Here is a 19,737-nt window from a genome sequence, read left to right as displayed (position 1 = left end):
CAAAAGCATTATACAGTGAAGGCTGAATACGTAGGTGGCCACAGTGGTGCTATAAATGAAAAACAAATTTCATATTTAAGAGGACAGTAGTATATGTATAACAGAAATCCACACACCATTGCTGAAGCAGCAAGAAAGACAGTAATGTGTTATAGCTTTATAGGCTAATGTGAATGCAGTAGATATAATAGTGTGGCACAGAAGGCCTGCTAGAATGTCACATTACATGACTTTCAGGCAATGGCAGAAGAAGGGCCACAGGCAAACACAATGCACAGTAGAACTACCCGAGAAGCCACAGTATTCACCACTTAATTGGACAGCACACCAGCCTCTCCAGCCAGTTAGCCACAACATAGGAAATATAGTGGACAAAGCTGTATATCAGTAAGGTGAGATAACACATATAATGTGTCTGTGGAAGATAATATAGACAGTGCAGTGGGCAAATATATGGTATTAATTGTACAGTGACAATAGTAACAAATACAGGCAGAAGGAAGTAAGGTGCGTAAGTACAGATTTCAGATGTGTACACCAAGTTCCAATGCTGCAGCATCCCACTTAAATATCATTTTCACTGGTATATGTCATAATTATATAAGTAAAGGTGTAGTGTATATGCTAATGTGTTTATGTAATAAGCATTTAATTGTATCCATAGTACTATGACAAGTATACGCCAGTTTGGATAGGGCTCCTATTACCTGATCGAACGTTTAGGTTAGCGAATACCTAAATGTTGATCTGGTAATAGCGAAAGCAAAAAACAGCGAATTGCTGATTTAATGCAGGGAAAGAATTCCCTTGGCTGTTATGCAGATTTTGTCCCTTTCCCCATTCTAGAGCGATTTCGGAGTTGGTATATTTAGTTAGGGGTGTGTGGGAGGCAAAGCCCCCCCACTTCATTTTAGTTTAAAATTTTTTTTGTTTTTTTTGCGGCCGAGGGAATTCATTCCCTACATTAAAGTGGCCATTCGCTGTTTTAATTTTTTGATATTGCCAGTGGTATTCGCTAACCTAAACATTTGATTGGGTAATATAGATGCTTCTGATATAGTTTCCTTCTTTGCTTGCTGACTTGTACCCTTTTTATTTTGTTTTTCTGTTTGAAGGTGAGATGGTTAGTGTTAGTAAAGTATGTAGGAATGCTCCTCCTCAAAAATTAATTTGCTCACCATGCCCTGTACTGTGTGTGCTTGGCTACACCTGTAATAGTTGGGCAGAACAGAAACGTATCAAAACTGCTTGACACATGCAGAGTGTGCAAGAGGACAAAAGTAGAAAGAACACAGAGTGAGAACATGAAACCTTCTGACCAAGTATGTAAATGAGGTGAAGTTATATGTAGTCACAGGTGGACAGTGGTTGAGTGGGCAGCTAACAGAAAGAATGTACACAAATGATACAAACAAGATGGTTTGCATACAAGGAGGAATGAGACTGGAATTATTGCTGGCAATGAAACGACATTTTGTAATACAAGCAGATGTAACCAAGGTGAAAAAGGAAGAAATGAATGAGAAAACCAGCATGGGCAGGGTGAGCAGGACGTGACGTGTGTGTTACAGCATGCACATGAAAGCATCGTGCATTAAGACAAGCCACAGTAAAGGTGCAAAAGAAAAGTGTGTAGTAAGGTGAAAAGCATACCTACCTTTATGTCATCCCTCCACTTACTCATTTTCTTCTTTGGAGAGGATTATATAAATGGATTGGGATCAGTATGTGATGTGTGTAGTAGCAGACAATTAGCAGGATATGTGCTGTCATGTCAGACTCTTGGTAGATGTAAAGACCAAGTCCAACTATTCTAATGTCTCAACTGCAAATGTCAGGCAGCCTGCAGAAAGTTATCCAAGTCACTCAATACATGTGCAATGACCTTTCTCACCTCACCATGCACCACAATAACCACAGCCTCATGATGTAACTAACACCACCACTATGTGCCTATTTTCCCTGGCTGTCTTTTGAGTTGGTAGCATGGCATGATGGCATTCACCCAGATTCTTCATGGCTGTGGAAGCACTGCCAGCTTCCAAGGTATGGAATGGACACAGGCATAATTCAGCTAAACACTGACATCAATACATGTTATCAGCTATGTATCAACAGCAACACATATTATGAGGTGCAGCAGAAAGCCAAAGACATGTTGTCACTCACCACATCTGCACCATTTCGCCATGGCAATTCATGTACACGTCTCTGTTTTCCTTCTAGGCACCAATATGCTTAAGACAAAATATGAAGCACAACCTGTAAAGCACCATGCACAACAGAAAGATGATACTTATCCCATCTTCCACAGTCACACAGTAAGTCAGGCCACCCTTGTACAGGCTGTACATAATTACAGTGTGAGGGCACAGCATGTGGAATGTGAGGACAGTCCCCCATATTTAGTAACAGGAAATGTAGCAGTACCCCAAAAATTAGTAAATAGGGCCTATAAACATATTGAAGGCTGCATGAAAACCTGCCCAAATTGTTTACTCCATCCCACGGTCTTTATTCAGCTAATTCACATCTTGCCAAAATACTTTCCACACAAATCCAGCTTGGGTACTTGGTGATTTTAGAAGCAGTGCCAAAATTACTGGGGGACAACATTCTACTTTGTGCTTATATTACTCTTAAAGTTCCCCTCAGGAAAGCACTTTTCATATATTTCTTTTATAGCTGGCCTTAAGTTTGTAGTTCAGGAATCACCTAAGGGAACTTTACTGTGTACTCACTGACCCATGCTGTTGTGTGTCTTTTGGATACTACGTTGGTGGGACATTGAGTGTATTTAGATATAGGCCAGAATTCATAGCTGTGCCAGGTATTTCTGTGCAAGGAGATACACGGACTCATTAAATATCCTGGAGGAAATCCAGACTATGTAAACAAGCAACTCAGCAACTATGTAATAAGTCACATCCGCACAGTGAAACACATATGCAGAAAGAAGCATTAGGCACAGTCCATAAAGTAATAATCAAAGGTACAGCATATCAGTAATGGAAGCTGGTGCTTGTAATCTCTCTGGAGAGTGGGTAGGGTATGAGTAGCATTATTGCCATCTGCTGCCCCAGACCTGAGGGACATGACTGTGATCCATCACCATATGATCGATCAGGCTGACTGGTGATGTAGATAATGGCCTCCACTGGTAGCCTGATAAGGCTAGCTAGGTGAGTGAATCTATTGTCAGCTCCAGGAGATTGTCCAGCCAGACCACACACCCACCTACTGTACTCTCAACTTCAGCATTCAGCAACTTTTCAAGCTGCAGCTGGGCCACTTCAGGAAATGGTGTTGGTTTACCTGCTAGAGATGAGCCAAGCTCTCCTCTAATAAGGCACTCCCGGCCTAATCAGCCTCATGCTCAACAACAACCTCAGCAAGTGTGTGCCTCACTTGAGTTGTCTACTGATCAAAATAGGTGTCCATCATGTAAGGAGACACAATGAGAACTTTACTATAAGTAAAGCCATTTCAACAAAGAATCGAATATATTTAAAACTCAGGCCAGCATTTGTGAAATCTGTGGGCAAAACGAAGCATGGCTGGCCATTATCCTCTCCTGCCACCTGCAGTATGTGACATGATTGATATCTTGATCTGCTCATGTTGAAAGAGGAAGGTTGCATCTGTGTACTGTGACAGATGTAAGGTAAGATGACAAAATAAAAGACACAAGTCACAATCCCACACACGTCCCATTAACTGGGTAACAAGCAGTAGGTGGCTACATACATAGCTGACAGTAATACCTAAGACAGGTCATACCAGGCATCTCCATTCTTGAATGTTCCATCATAGGCGCTCAGTAGATACTCCCTAAACTGGCCAAAACAGAGCATAGTCTTGTTCTCCTTCGTGCCCCATGTAGGCACTGTCCAAACTGGAGGGGCAATAGCAGGAGCTGCTATAGTCTCCCAAATCTCCTCAGAAAGTGGTGTCCCTTTCATGAGGAGCAAAATGGTACAATGTAAATCTCCCAGTCCCAATGTGATTTTTGAATTTGGGGTAGTGCAACATGTAACTGCAAAGTAGCACATTGTATCTACTCACAGATATCACCAACACAAGTTCACAGCCATGAGCTCCCATTGACAAGCACAATTTACAAGCTGCAGTTTCAGTCACAGATGCATGACAGCAAAATAAAGTGATTCATTGACATCTATGCATCCTGGCATAATCTGCCTATGTGTGATGCAAACAAATACAAAATGACATTGTTATAGAGGTGCACCACCACCATTTTATATGCTACGTTTCACAGGCAAGGGCAGTTGTACTGGATTTCTGTGCAGCAGTAGTAGGGGAAGTAACAACACTCTGTACTCACAGGCAGCTTTGAGGAGGTGCACAGTGTTCTGTAAATGTGTGAAAAGTTGTTTTATCTACCTTCTTAAGGTTGTGCACCCTGGAACAGGAATTCATATTACATAAGGCTAGAAAAATGAATATGCATGCCTGCATGTATATATACTGTATGCATAGTGTGCCTCCAACAATATGATATCAGGACACTCTGTCCCCATACATGTTAACTACCTAAGTTGAGGGTATGACCTGTGTTATATATATATAGTACCATGTTCCTATATTTGTACGTGTGTGCCCCCATTGTACAAGGGTAAGGTTGTATTACTGGTGTTACATGGGGTGTCTCCTAATGTTGGCAACAGGGATAACTGCCTTAACCTGTATTTATCTGTGGGTTCTAACATAGTTGATGATCCTTAAAGGTGAGTTCATATGTAGCAGTGTGTGGCAAGCACCAAATGTATTCCTGTGTCTGTCCCTACAAGTACAGTACGGCTACTCCCATATTTACCCCTTTGACTATAGCATGGTATAACTACATCATACTTTTATCTGTAGCTGTCATCTTACTAGTCTCAGTAGTATACAGTCTTTAGGTCTGTGTCACCTGTTCAGAGGTGTCTGCTTGTCTGGAGGGTGAAGTGGGCATCAGAGACTGGACAGTTTCAGCCCAGCTGACAATGACACCCTGCTAGAGGAAGTCAGGACTCATAGGCAGTGGTAGCTGGGGAGAAGTGTGCTAACCAGTGTTTACAGGACCAGTTTTGTCAGACAGTGATGCTATGGGAGCACTGTCGCACATTACAGCAGTGTCGTAAGCTTGTTACCAACTTGCTACATCACGCCAAGGTAAAGGCACATTCCATAGCAGTGAAGAGGCTGATCAGAAATGGATCTTCCAGAATCATCAGTTTAACAAAGCCAGAGTTCTTGTCCCTTTAAGGGAACACTGGTACTAGGGTTACTTCTGCAGAAGTGGACACTAGCATCAGGATGGTCCCACTCCATATGTCTTGGTGGACGATGCAGCAGGTCAGTACTACATGCAGTACATATTTCTACAGCAGAATTACATACACAGACTGAAGGCTGATCACAACATATTTTGCTTATATTTTGTTATAGGAATATCAGGTGTCTAGCTCCATCATGATGTCAGCAAACACAGGCTTGGAGTGCATGGTACACCTGCCATGGACACCATCAGAGTGAATGTCACAGGGACACAGTGTTAGAAGAGGTAATCATGCTCACTCCAGTGCGTGTCTTTTGTTGTTTTATCACACAAGGCAGAGCAGTGCTGCAGTGCACCTGTAGAGGCTGAGACAACACAGCAGGCTGATACTGGCACCTGCAAAGGGGCTGTTGATAATAACAATACACAAATATTTGAGTTACAGTGGTACTGTCTGTCTCTATCTTTAGTGGGTATCCACTCAAGATCACAGGTTGTAGGTATGGGCTCACCCACTGACAAATATGAGGCTGTGCAATGTAAATGCTCACTAGCCCTAGTAGATTGGGGTCCCCAGTAGTTCCAAACACCTGCAATGCTCCCTGTGCAACTGTGCCAGCAAATTGCATCTTATGTGGTTATACCCATAACTGTGTAGCCTCACAGGGGCGTCTGAAACCATTACATGTCACAGCAGGTCTCTGACATCAGAATCAGTCAACAGATGTGACAGACTATCATCCACGCTCTAACTGCTGCAACTCAGTCCAGCATGGAGCTGATTGCTGTGTTGTTTGGCTTACATGAAGATGTCCCCCAGCTCTGCAACCAGCTCCATGAGGACATGGAATCCAGAATAAACAGTCCGTTTCTGCATTTGGAAGTGTACATCATTCTACCTCCCCTCATCTCGGTAGCCAGTGGCATCCATCGTCTATTGGCAGGTATCCTCACCAGTAGACTCAATCCAGGTCATGGTCCCACATTTACACATCTTCCCTGTAAGAGTGGACCCATAGTCCTAGTTTAGCTAGTGTAGCAAGTGAACAGAATGGTCAAAGGACACGGTCATGTAATGGCAACCCTAACCCATCACAGAAGGAATTCAGTCCTCACCACCTCATGTGCCCCTTCTCTGTCTCCTTTGCCATGCTCCTTCCACCCACTGTATGTACGGAACTTGTGGCATTATGTCCTTGGCCATCTGTGCACATCATAACAGTTGTGACCAATTCCAGCCTCAAGCGTAGTATATTTGGGAATGTCTGATGCACAATGTAGCCCAACAAAGCTTAATATTAACACTATGTCATCATATTTGGTCTGTGTCACTGCCCCTGGGTGCATGTTATGGCCTTTATTTCTGGAGTAGACATTACCTCTTACTGTGTCCATTGCTGTCTGGGGGGGTTGTGTGGCTGTCTTAAGGGAGGTGCAGCTGCCAACTGCATCTGTTCCACCTCGGTCTTCTTAGATGATAATGCTTTTGTTCCTTCCCTGCTGGCCATGTGTGTGTTTGGTGTGATTATGCCAATATCATGGGACTACATAACATATTTCATTGTATTACATAGCTGTAGAAGTGAGCGTTGATCAGGCCAAACACATGTTGTACAGTACTACAAGTTTGTGCATGTGTGCATTATTCTGTAGTCTGCCCATGTTCTGTGGGTCCATACTGGCATCATAATCCAGGACTCCAGCAAGTACCCAGCATTACCTGCAAAACAGTATCACAACAAGCACGATTAAAACATTTGGACATGTTACTAATGTAGCCATATATATATTAACATAAGCCACAGTGCCTGAACTTGAAAACTAGATGGCCATGTGGAATGTCACTAGGCATGACACAACAACATGACTGAGGTGTATGTCATGTCTGTGAATCACACATACTGCCTGGGTGCTGTGCAAACACATTGGTTATGATCTGATACACATCACACATTACCTGGAAGTTTGTGAAATTGTACCCAGTTTAATTCCCAGACTTCTGTGACTGTAGGTAAGGTGGGGCCATTAGTGCTATATATGTTCAATCTGTAGCACCCATTGCCTTGGGGAGGTAGGCAATATTGCAGAAGAACAAAGAGTGTTTGATCTCTCCTGTTGTGTGTTAGTAAACTATATATAATCCTTCACATATAGAAACATTATGTCAAGGGACTTTCAGAGTATTCAAAAAGAAAAGGACTGAAATAACCAGTGAATCTCCATGGATTTCTGAGAGGTCCCTTTAGCTACAATACAAAGAGCTATACATGCCTTAGTTTCACAGGTATGGTAAAGCCACATACTTTTGGAGATTCTGTGAGTGAGTGACACATCAGCCAAGGACCATACAATGTCATAATCTTCTCTAAATTAATCAAGTATTTCCTTTAAATGAAATTGTGGTATCCTGCCCACTCTTAGTACCATTTCCTGTCTTGACAGATGCCATATTGAGCACACTGTCATGAAGAAGAGCGAATCACTGAAGTGTGTCACTGCGTGATCAGCGCTGCCACTCCTGCCATTCTTACCGTCTGCGATTCTGATATTTGTTACGTGCTTTGCATTTTTTAGTGAGGAGTATATTGACTGACAGTTTCCCAGACATATGACTGTATATCATGACTATAATTTTTGTATGTTATTAAGACCTCATTTCCAAGTTCCATTCTGTGGCCATGTGCATATCTCTTCTACAGAGCATTTGTGCTTCCTGCATGTTGCACAACTGGGGTGGGCAGTACACGTGTAGTTGTTTAACATGTTTTTCTTTGCTGAAGTGTATGCATGTGTTCATTTTTTATGTAAATATCGGTTTCAGTAAATTTGATGAAGTTGGTGTCAGACCGCTGGGCTCATATAGGACCCATGATATGAAAAGTACAATTTTATACATCTGTTTCTTATACTGTACATACACAAATAGATAGGTAGGTAGACAGATATTTAAAAAGAGAGAGAGAGAAAACATGAACGACAGAGACAGCATACATATTTTTCGTCTTTTTCCAGAGAAGCAGGGGTGTTGTTGAGTTTCCCAGAGACCTTAGCTCTGTCTTGTAAATATTGTGATACAGTTACAAAATATTGCATACTATTCAGATGTGAGCATTTGTAGCTATGTATGGTTTATCCTTCAAAAATACATATTATTATGTTGTACTATAGGGTGTGAGGCCTAATTGTGAGTCATTTGTGATCAGTTCTGAGATATGGGATTACATATGTGTAATTTGTTTAATTTGTGTTTAAAGACAGATATTGCTGTATCTTGGAAAACTCACTTTTTCAACATTAGAGTGATCTCAGAGTTAGTATATTTTAAGCAGCAGAGGTCTGGTGGTCCATTACAGTCATCAGCGATCTAGGTTGCTATTGACAGTATTTGAGGTGGTGCTAGCAGTACATGAATTGTAACCCTCATGCTGTTCCCTTTCTCCTGGGATTATTTTGCTCTATTCCTGATTCATTGCAGTCTATTGCTTAATGCAGTCAAAGATGTCTGTCGTGGGTCCAAAGACTGTACTTGGGCTCACAGTAATAACAATGAATGCATTTGTATTAATAAAGAATTTACCCAGTAGAGCCAGCTCCATGGCTTAGAGGAATAAAGCCCTAACTACACTGCAGCTGACCCAAGTTCATTTAGCTGGTCTTATGCCTGAAGAAGCTGGCAAGGGAGGATGGAAGTGAACTGCTGATGTCAGCTCATTCATCCTGAGCGGGCAAGTTCTGATTCACCACATGAGTGACACCTAGTGGGAACACTAGACATTACACATAATAGAGACCAAGCCTACTGAGTCCATGCAGTCTAAATGCATCACAGTATAAACTGAGAGGAACTCTACGTAGGAAGGCACATTTCTCCTCAGAAGACAGCAAAAGTGGGGCTCAGAGAAGCTGTTGAGCAGAGTGCTACCTGAAAGAGCAAAAGACACACGACAGGGTATGCTGCCCATCTAGACCACATAGCTGGCCTGCTCCCTACCATTTTCCCTTATCCCCACTGTAGTGCGATCTCCACAACAGGCATACTTACATGTAAGTGCTTCTTCGGTGAAAAGCACTTTCGCACAAGTATGCCCGGCTGAATCTGTTTCAGTGATTTTGCCGTTTGGGGATCTGTACGGATCCCATATATATATATATATATATATATATATATATATATATATATATATATATATATATACACACACACACACACACACACAGATAAAGACAGAGATCTAGCTATATAGCTATATATATATATATATATATATATATATATATATATATATATATATATATGTGATTTGTGTGTGTGTGTGTGTGTGTGTGTGTGTGTGTGTGTGTGTGTGTGTGTGTGTATCTCCTGTTTGTAATGTACTTTTCTGAAGTCAAGGCAAATGTAAAGGGCCTCTGGCTGACCAAATTTGCTGACACATAAAAGCTGGGTGCAATCACCGACCCCCCCAAAGATGTAGATATCCTCCAGGAAGGTCTGACATAGACAAGTAACTGACGCCAGAACCAAGGCCTAAAACTCAATGCAAAAAGAATGCATAATTATTCCCTACGGGAAGATGACCACCCATAAAAATTTCAATATTGATAACACTCCTGTAAGACTAGACCCAATGGTAAAGGATCTGGGAACTCAAACTGACAGTAACCTGAACTTTGACCACCATGTGCCCGTGGCAGGAAGAAATCCTTCTACTTTACACAAGTTGTAAGTAGGGGCATAGCATCCAGATCTAAGGAGATCATAGTCCCAATATACTCAGCCTTCATTAGACCAATACGCAAGTGCAGTGCACCCTTCAGCGTGTACCTAACCAGCCATTTGCAACAGCTGGAGTGGCTACAAAGGCTCCTCACTAAAATAATGCAGTGTGTAAATAATATGCCCTATGCAGACTGCCTCAAAGCCCTGTCCCTGTACTCAGTCTCCTACAGACTACTGAGGTGCGATCTGTGCCTTACCTACAAGGCATTCTCTAATCCAGCCCAGATTGATCTTTTACATATTCACAAAACAAATAGCACAAGAATTACCCAAGCTAAGGATCTAACCCTCATCTGTGATATAAACAAAACATACTGACAAGCGAGGTATGAGTCTAAGAGATTACACCTTCTCTTGAACAGACTCCCCAGTCATGTGAAACAGATCTCTTCTCTAAACCTATTGAAATGCAATTTGGACTAATGGATGTGAAATCACAAATTCACCCCTGGATTGTCACCTGTGGCCCTTATGGACAGGGGCAGTCTGCAGATGCCCTAAAGTCCAGGCATGTTTCAAAGCCATTCTAGCCTGTGGGCACTGATAACTGGGGAAATTAAGAGCATGAATGGTGTGTCTTAAAAAGACACTAGGGCCATTTGCCTGGTAACATCTATGATCCTATGATCTAATGATATAAGGCTCCCCTTAGTTTCATCAAGACTAAACTGAATAAAGCTTCTTCTGGGCAAAACAAACCAGTGAAAGCTTCACATCCACAAAAGCTAAAATATAAATAATTTTGTAAAAGAATGCAAGCCCCCTTGACACCCCCCCCCCCCCACACACACACACACACAGACACACACCTTTATTTATATATGCTAACTTCACAGTTTCTCAACTTTGGAGACAAAGGAAAAGCCCAAACATACAGTAATTATATAGTTCCAGATCAATGAATAGGAAGTGACAAGTTAAAACATGTCTACTTTACAATTATCCACATGTTGGAAAGTCATCAAAAAATAATGAGCCAAGAATCAGCTTTATTTAACAACTGTTATTTGAAGTGAGAGTAAAATTATATGATTTATGAAAGAGTCTAACTGATAGATTATTACAAAATAGTTGTCTTCTGTAATGTTGTGTCTTTCGGCTTTTCCCGGTTAGGGGGTCGCCACAGCGGAGCTCCAGTCCGCTAATGATTGGTAGTTGATTTTTAAGTGCCAAGTTACCAGCCCTGATGCACAACCTTCAACGAAGGTACGCCCATTCACACATGTCTCCACACAGAAGATGCTCTAGCTGAGAATCAAACCGGACAGCGTCTTACTGTGAGGCGACAACGCTGCCGCAGCACCATGTCTTCTGTAATAAAATCAGGAAATCTATTTTACAACACTTCCAAAAGGAAGAAGATACAGATTTGATTGAATGCTCTTGACACATCTGTCAGAAGAACCAGTGCTTGTCTTGGTTTGCTGTCATGTCCTTTAATTCTTAGTTGTGAAGCTGGTAACCCAAGAATGAAAGATGTGTATTATAGTGGGGGTATTTTGTTTAAGTCTAGAAGACAAAACAGTAGCCAATGTATTGACACTCAGTGGTTTGCCTTGAAAATAAAGATGACATCACATAGATTACATATTGATCCAAAGCCATTGTGGGGTACCTACATGACCTGAGAAAAATGGAACATATTTTGTATGCAAGTGTCCTATATGTCAGATCTCTAAATCCATCTTTACCTAATGGCTTATGTATTTCTGATTCATTACAGCTTCTTTTATGTCAGTAACTGAATGAAGTTTGCACATAAAATCTGCTCATTTGTTAGAACAGGGCCTTTATAATGTTAAATAATCACAAAAGGAATGAGTATCATATCTTGATAGACAGATCAAAGACGTCATGACATGAATTCTTATTTACTACTTTCACAGGTGATGTTCTTACAATTTCTGTTCTGATGACCAATCTAATTTTACTTCCTATTTTGTATGACTTTGAGTTGAATTTCTTGATCCTTTTGTACCACAGCTGTGTGATTATTATACTCTTTCTGTACTGTTGTTGAAGTCATTGTATAGCTATGTTGTGTGTCTTGGAATGTTTCCTTTATCTTTTCATATTTTCAGCAACTAAATATACTAACATTTTGATTGTTGTTTTTTTAATGCGTTAATGCAGAGGTTCACCCCAGGCCTTTCTTGAAAAGGGGTCTTTTTAGCCCAGTCAGACCATTGCAGTAAGCAAATGCTACAAACAAATAAATAAATAAATAAATAATGAGCATTAGTTTGATTATGACCATATGGTTATAAATCCTTGTATTTATACCACATGTATTAAGTAGAGTTTTATAAAATATTTTTAACCCCACTACGAACTCTTACTCAACATTCTGCTTTCAACAAAGTTGAGATAATTTAAATGGAGTCAGCAAAATTTCTTTTTTTTCTTCTGATCAACTCCAGCATCCCCAGTTCATATCTATTTATCTTCTGAATCCTTGCTCACGATAACAAATTTTCCTGTATCTGTCCTTCTTCATAAATGTACTTTAATTAAAAAAATACATTTGAGCATGACTTTGTGTGCTAGCCATCGAATTTCGTAAGAAATGTTAAGCATCTCTTTTTCTTCAAGGTCATAATCTTGAAGACAGGTATGAATTTTGTCAAGAGTCAGTGCCCGTCAGCATTTTATACCTGAACTTTTATTTTCAGGTTGTAAATATCTAGTTATTGTCTATGGGGAAATGTCCATAGTTATAGAGGAATAGTCAGAAAGGCATGTAGAAGACATGGTAATGCTACCAGTTTGTGAGGCATGTTGAAGACATGGTAATGCTACCAGTTTGTGAGCACATGCAGGCTCAACTGAGAAGAAATCAGTAAGAGAACTTGTGGATTTTTAGATCCATCAAGTTATGGGGATATGCTGAACACAAAAATGAATGTTTTTAGTGCTTCATACTCGACTAATGCAGTAGACGGCAAATAGTACTTTATATCAGTCATATTCCATGTGCTTGCCATAAAAAAAAAAAAAGAAATGTAATTTGAAATTCAGTATGTAAATGATGGATCAGTTAACTTATTGACTTTATGGATTACTTTTTCCCCTCTGACAAACATCAAACCAACTCCCTACAAGATGCCTGTTTCTCAGTGGTAGGATATCCCTAGATCCACTTTGGCTGCAGCCATCCTGTGGGAGGGTGGGGCATCATGTAGGCAGATATTGTAGTTGCTTATACCCTCACTAGGGTCCTGTCTGTGAGAGAAATTTTAATTATTAAAGGCACAGCCCCTCAACTGATCATAATGTGAGCACTTACTTCACAGCAAAGACTGCCTATTTCCTTTTTTCAGTGCTTGTGGGCTTCTCCACATATGTTGACAAAGGCTACCATCACCAGCTTAGGAAGTCAGGCCAATATTCTCCCTGCACTAGATCCCTCCATCTTGACATGTCCCCACCCTTACAGCTTAGGAAATGTCAGCAGAGTAGTGGTGTAAGCCATCTGAGAACACCATCCCTCCCCAGTCTTAGCCATTAAACACCTAAGATGCTAATAGAACTTTGGTCCCGGCCATAGTCAGATGTTTACCCCGCTACATCTTTAGCACAAGTTGCCATATAGTGTGTATTTTGAAATCATCAGACATGGGTTTTGTCCGTTAAGGCATTAATGCAAGAAATAAGCTATCTTCATTGTCATCAGTGCTTTCCCTAGCCAAATAATTTTGAAAATTTCTTAACAATAATAAGTCCTCCTTTGTTATTATGATCTAAATCTGCTGCTCTGATATGTTGAATCCATTTATTGCTCTCCCTTATAGGTTTGTAGGTTCATAGTTCAGTATTAGGCTAACTGTCTTTGCAGGCCATTTTAAGTTTAACCATTTATTCCATTTGAGAATCAAACCCTGCACCTTGTGTCTATAAGGTAAACACCTTAACCATTATGCCAACCCCCTTACCCCCCAACCCTGCCAACTCCCTGAACCATAATTATCAAGTTGAGAGTCTTCTGTATCTACTTCATGAATATCTGCTATAAGAGTCAGTGAATTTTAAGATGCAGAATATTTTTCTCTTTGTGTCTGTTTGTATCCCATCGTCATTCTAAGATAGTAATTTTAGTTGCACTTAATTTAAAGAAGTTTTAAGCATTTCTGTGGTATCAGCAACATAAGATAAAATTACCTTTGCCACTTTTGCAGACATTATTAACTTCAACTTGTCTGCATTAGTGGTGTAATGTACGGTATGTATGTTTAAGAAATCTATGCCTTATGTTTTGCAGTATCTGAATGCCAGGACATAACTTTGTGTGCTCTGGTTTCAGTGTACTATTGCAAAGTCTGAAAAGGAGCCAGCAGTGCAATGATTAGTGTCGGTATTATTTCATATTATACAAACCTAAATGTTTCATGCTGTAACAACAAGATCAGAAGTGATGCAGAACATACTGTTTATGTGCTTGGGAAATGATGCAGCCTGATCCGCTGGGAAACCTCTCTCTCTTCAAGATGATGTGTATAAAAAAATGGAAATACTGGATCCAAAAGTTTGATTCATTCTGATGTGAGCAGGGCAGCCAAAAGCCCGAGAAGGTACAGTATGCCATGTTTGTGTATGGTGAGAGGGAAGAAGTAATAGAAGCATACCATACATTTAAGATTTTGTAGTGAGAGAGAAACCTGTGTGTGTGTGTGTGTGTGTGTGTGTGTGTGTGTGTGTGTGTGTGTGTGTGTGTGTGTGTGTGTGTGTGTGTGTGTGTGTGTGTGTGTGTGTGTGTCTGTGTGTGTGTCTGTGTGTGTTTGCGTGAGTGCGTGCATGCTTGTTAGACAGACAGTAAGAGAGATTGAGAGGAGATATAGTAGTAATGAGATGGAAGTTTCCGGATTGCTCTAAGCCAGAAAGTAAAAAAAATCTCCCTTATGTTCACCATATATTCTTCATGATAATTCAAGGTTCCACTGAAAGTATTCATACATATGTTACTGAATTAAAGAACCAAGCTAAAGTCTGTGAGTTTGATAAGTAACATAACCCATTTGTACAAAATAGAACCATGTGTGTGGTATAAAAATGATATAACAAAAAGCAGAATGTTAGGAGACGTGGTAACATTCAAAAAAGTAATTGGTGTATGCAGAGTGTGTGGAATTGCTTCAGCACAAGTAAAGGAACTAACAAATGATTTAGAAGTGTGAGCAACTGCATGTGAAAGCAAAAGAAATAGGTTTGACATAAGTTCTGGCAAGCTGTGGTTTTAGGTATGATAAAAGAAAGTGTACTGCACTGGATGACTTACATAAAGCTGTGGCAAAAGAAATTGTTTAGCGGACCGGAGTTCCGCTGTGGCGACCCCTTACCAGGAAAAAGCCGAAAGACAAACAACAACATGCTTACTGCATGAAATAACACTAAAACTGAAAAGAATGCATCAGTGGAAAGGTCAGAGAAATTATTTATTTGTGGGCACAATAAGCCTATGAAAATTATTACTTGGATCTGAATCTTGTATTTCTTATTATAGTCACAAGTTATCAATGTCTGACCTAATGGCAGCACCTGACTGTCTGATTATGTAACTCTAACATGGAAGATTTCAGCTAATTTTCTTTCAGCTCAGCATTTTGAACATTTGATCAGACATTGTTTACTACCACATCAAGCTTAAACACCAGACACTGATTATTTAAATTGTTTCCTTATCCTTATATCTGACTGTTCCTGTTAGATGTAGTTGTTAGTTTCATATGCGTGTATACTACACAATGTATACTAGTTGTACAGCACAACATTTTGCCACTATTTCTGAGTGCCTTCACTATATCACATCAACAAACATCAGCACCTTATCATCTTGTCAGCTGTTGTGACTGTTGATCAAGATGATAAACCTTTGCCTTCAACAACAGCATTTTCAATAAAATGCATTACTTGGAGCACTTCATCTGTATGAACCAAACGCATTAAGTAGAGGGGGAATCTCAACGGCAGGTGGGCTGGGGATGGTTCTAATGACTGCCATACAAGATAGGGGTTAATCCCTTTTTTTAGCTGATATGCATTACAGCTTACAGTCATAGAATAATCTCCAGGTTTCAAATATGTAGCCCAAAGATTACTTTTGGTAATGTGGATACACAAAGTAATTTAGCAGTCCTTCCTTGCTTGGTCTATCATTTTAATGCTCTATTTTTGTTCATTCTCTCTCTTAGGTCATTGCTGTAGTGATGGACCAGTTTACAGACATGGATATATTCCGAGACATGATAGATGCTGGATGTAAGCGTAAAGTCCCTGTGTACATCATCCTCGATGAAGGTGGGCTACAGTACTTCCTGGAGATGTGCCAGAGGATGGAGCTTTCTGACTTCATGGTCCGGGTAAGATTGCTACATAAACCTACTTGGGCATACTCATACTGCTGCTAGTAATGGGGAGTAAGTCTTAGCTATATGCTATTATTTAGTTTCATTTATGATTAATACTCATGGTACTCCTATCAGGAACAGGCTAACACTATGTAGTGTCTCTCCCAGAACTCACTATACCCTACATCATGGTGAGCAACAGTACTGATAATGTGCTAATTCATCTGTGCCTGTGTTAGTAACTGGTACTGTAGGACAGTGCCACACAACAGTTGCACTTCTAGATATTAACTCAGTAAACTGCAGAATTCTTCAGTCTTGTAGTGCCTGTCTGAGGTACTAGTAAAAACAACTTAGCTAAATTACTACGTATCCACATTGTCTGAGTCCTGTAATGAGGGCATTCATCTCGACACAGATAGCAGCCCAAATTCCAAAGAAGCAGCCACATGGGGGATAAAGTGACATAGTAACTGAGCTCTATTCTCAGGGAAGGGTATGGAAAGAGTATACAGGAGGTTCTCCCTCTAAAACATTTTAGAAGATTTAGCTGACATCATGGCCTCTAATCAACAGAAGTGTGGTGCCATTTACCAAGGGATGCAGTACAACAAAGGTTATGGCCCCATTATGTCATACACACATTGCCCAGCAACTGATTTATGCAGGGGAAAACATCTTGTGTGATATTTCTGTAGCAACTGATGCTTCTGATCCTGGTCCCCTGGTAATAGGATCCAGGCACAATAAAGCTAATTCCCACTAAAAATATGGACCTGTCAGTATGCTATGGGATACTAAAGTGCTAACAAGAAATGAGTGAGTGAATCAGCAGTCAAGCCAGCTGACGATCAGAAGTCAGTAGTTATCATCACAGCAAAAACAAAACAAATAAAATTCAGTATTTCCTGAACTTATTATTTCCACTGAAGTGCCAGAAGGTTTTGCAAAGTAATTCAATCCTTATCTGGTTGTCTAACATTCCCAACCTTTCCAATCAGCAGAGAAGGCATTATTCAAGTAACACAAACTGCAGGACAGTTGCTGTAATGCATTGTTGCTCCCAAACCACGACGCCCATTTACTGTGCTCATTCTTAACATGTTTTAAGGCATTTTTATATCTGCATTACTTGTTTAAAACAGAAGACAGTGCACTATACCTGAAAAGATTCAGGTCTTCTTATAGTAAAATGGCATATCATATAAAACAAAGAATAGTAAATAAGACTTATGAAATGAGTAATAACAAATCAAATGCTTGAGTATTTGAAATGGTCATGTGACCATTCATTATTAGACCATAATGAACAGTCATGTAGTGCTTGGAGAGTGGTGATTACACCCCGATGGCTGGAAAAAGACAAATCAGCTAAGCGCTACTATAGCACGAGACGTGATCTTAACAAATGTTAAGCACCCTCTGCTTAACTTATTAAGGTCAGGTCATATGCTAGGCAGTCAAATCTGCCAGTACTGAGCAGAAAACAACAGAGATGATTTGTTTCTCCCTGCTGTCTGTGTTGGTAATGGGTCCCTGACTTCCTCTTATAAACTTAGAAAAATGGTAGAATAACATGATTTGTGTTGCATTTTCTAAAGGATACAAAGTCTGAAACTTGAGATATGTTATTGCTTAGTAACTTCAATCCGCAGTGATTTGTCAGAAAACCACAGATTTTATGAGGAGCTGACCAAACACATGAAGCAAAAATCTGGATATTCTGTGGAAATATGGACAGTTGAGAGGCACAGAAGTGAGTGCAAACATAGGAAACTGAGTTACTCTGTCTTTCTCACAGTGCTTGCAAAGAGCTTCAAACCTTTGAAAGTGAACAAAACACTTAGTGTAACCATTAGTACATGGAACAGATAAAGCTCAATTCACTACAAATAATTAAGACCCGGTCTCTTATCATAAACTTTAATTATATTTTCTCAACAAGGACGCCAAGATTCACTCTAGAGGTGAATTGTTGGCATCCATGTCTCAAACATATAATAAGCAGGTTATGATTGGCAACCCACTCATAATCTTCTATCGATCATTAACTGTACTGGAAAATAAATAAATAAATAAATCAGTAATTGTATAATGTGCACTGTCTTCTATTAGGTCCAGCTCTACTTGTCTACCTACATAAACCCAGGCTAACTTAATGCTGATTCCTTCAGCTTTGCCTAACAAATTATATATTAAATAATAAATCAATTATGGTAATTAAACACTAATGTCATATTCCACTTAGACATACAAATGGTTTGGAAGAGATAAATACTTCTCATAGAGTGTAGAACAGCCAGTAAATAAGCTACAACTAGTTGTTCGCCTATCGAAGAGGGAAATGCCTTCACTTTCCCTCTGACAGTTGAATTACTGAGTGTAAGATGCAAGCGTATTACTTTGTGTGTCTTTGTATGTGTATATGGGTGTGAGTGGCTGGGTGGGTGTATGTGTGTGTGCATGAGAGAGAGAGAGAGAGAGAGAGAGAGAGACTGAGTAATTTAAAGCATCATCCTGGCTGTGGAATAAACATGGCTTTTAGATCATTGCATTGAATAGTAAGCATTTATGGCCAGCACTCCACATCTTGAGTTTTTATGAGGTCATAAAATAAAACAAAATGAGAAAAGCAGGCAATAACCCACACACTTCCTAATGAAGGAGAAAGGGTAGTAAATTAGCCTGATTATATAGATTCTCAAAGGCTACAAAAAGAGCATATGAATCATGTACAGTTATGATTGGGGAAAAGCCATCTTCTTTTCTGTTATTTTCAAAGTAACAAATCATACAACATAGTTTTCTTGTATCATATTTAGATAAACACCTGACTAACCAGAAGAACAACTGTAGTCACCATTCTGCAGTTTTTATTTTAATTATTTATTTTGTAAAAGAAAAAAAAAACAGATTTTGACTTGCAAAATGGGTGTATATTTATAAAGCATACCAGAGTGTGACATTTTTGTGCTACAATCTCAGGAAAACAACTCATGTCTGAGAGCAGACACACTGTATATAATGTATACCTTGTCATGTCTCATTCTCCACATGTTACACGTACCACACCATATGGCATGCCAATATTTTTAAAATACTTCTCTATGATGTATCATGAATGTGGAGGGACTAAGAACTCTATCTCAGTGAACTTCTGCCCCAAACACTCTGCTCATAGTGAAAAATAGATGGGCATCCTCCCTGTCAGAAGTGCAAAACTAAGGGTCCTAAATCTCCAAAAAATAAACTGTGATTACAGCAGCAAAACATTATGAAACCCAAAACCACAAAACCTAAATTGTGATTACTGCAAAACAACAGTGAATTTTGAAAGT

The 19,737-nt window shown here is 39.9% G+C and overlaps 1 protein-coding gene across 1 annotated transcript in view; it reads left to right on the top strand.

The window, feature by feature from the left end:
- The window catches only part of FAM83F (family with sequence similarity 83 member F), a 305,909-nt gene that overhangs the window by 146,794 nt on the left and 139,378 nt on the right, over positions 1–19,737 (top strand). Inside the window, exon 2 of the mRNA XM_044068588.1 lies at positions 16,244–16,411. Within this exon, the coding sequence (XP_043924523.1) occupies positions 16,244–16,411 (168 nt within the window). The remainder of the gene's footprint in view (positions 1–16,243; positions 16,412–19,737) is intronic.

This window comes from Protopterus annectens, chromosome 1.part0, assembly GCF_019279795.1.
Source record: "Protopterus annectens isolate FY-2018-M chromosome 1.part0, PAN1.0, whole genome shotgun sequence".
Lineage (NCBI taxonomy): Eukaryota > Metazoa > Chordata > Ceratodontiformes > Protopteridae > Protopterus > Protopterus annectens.
This window is presented reverse-complemented; position numbering and strand designations above follow the sequence as displayed.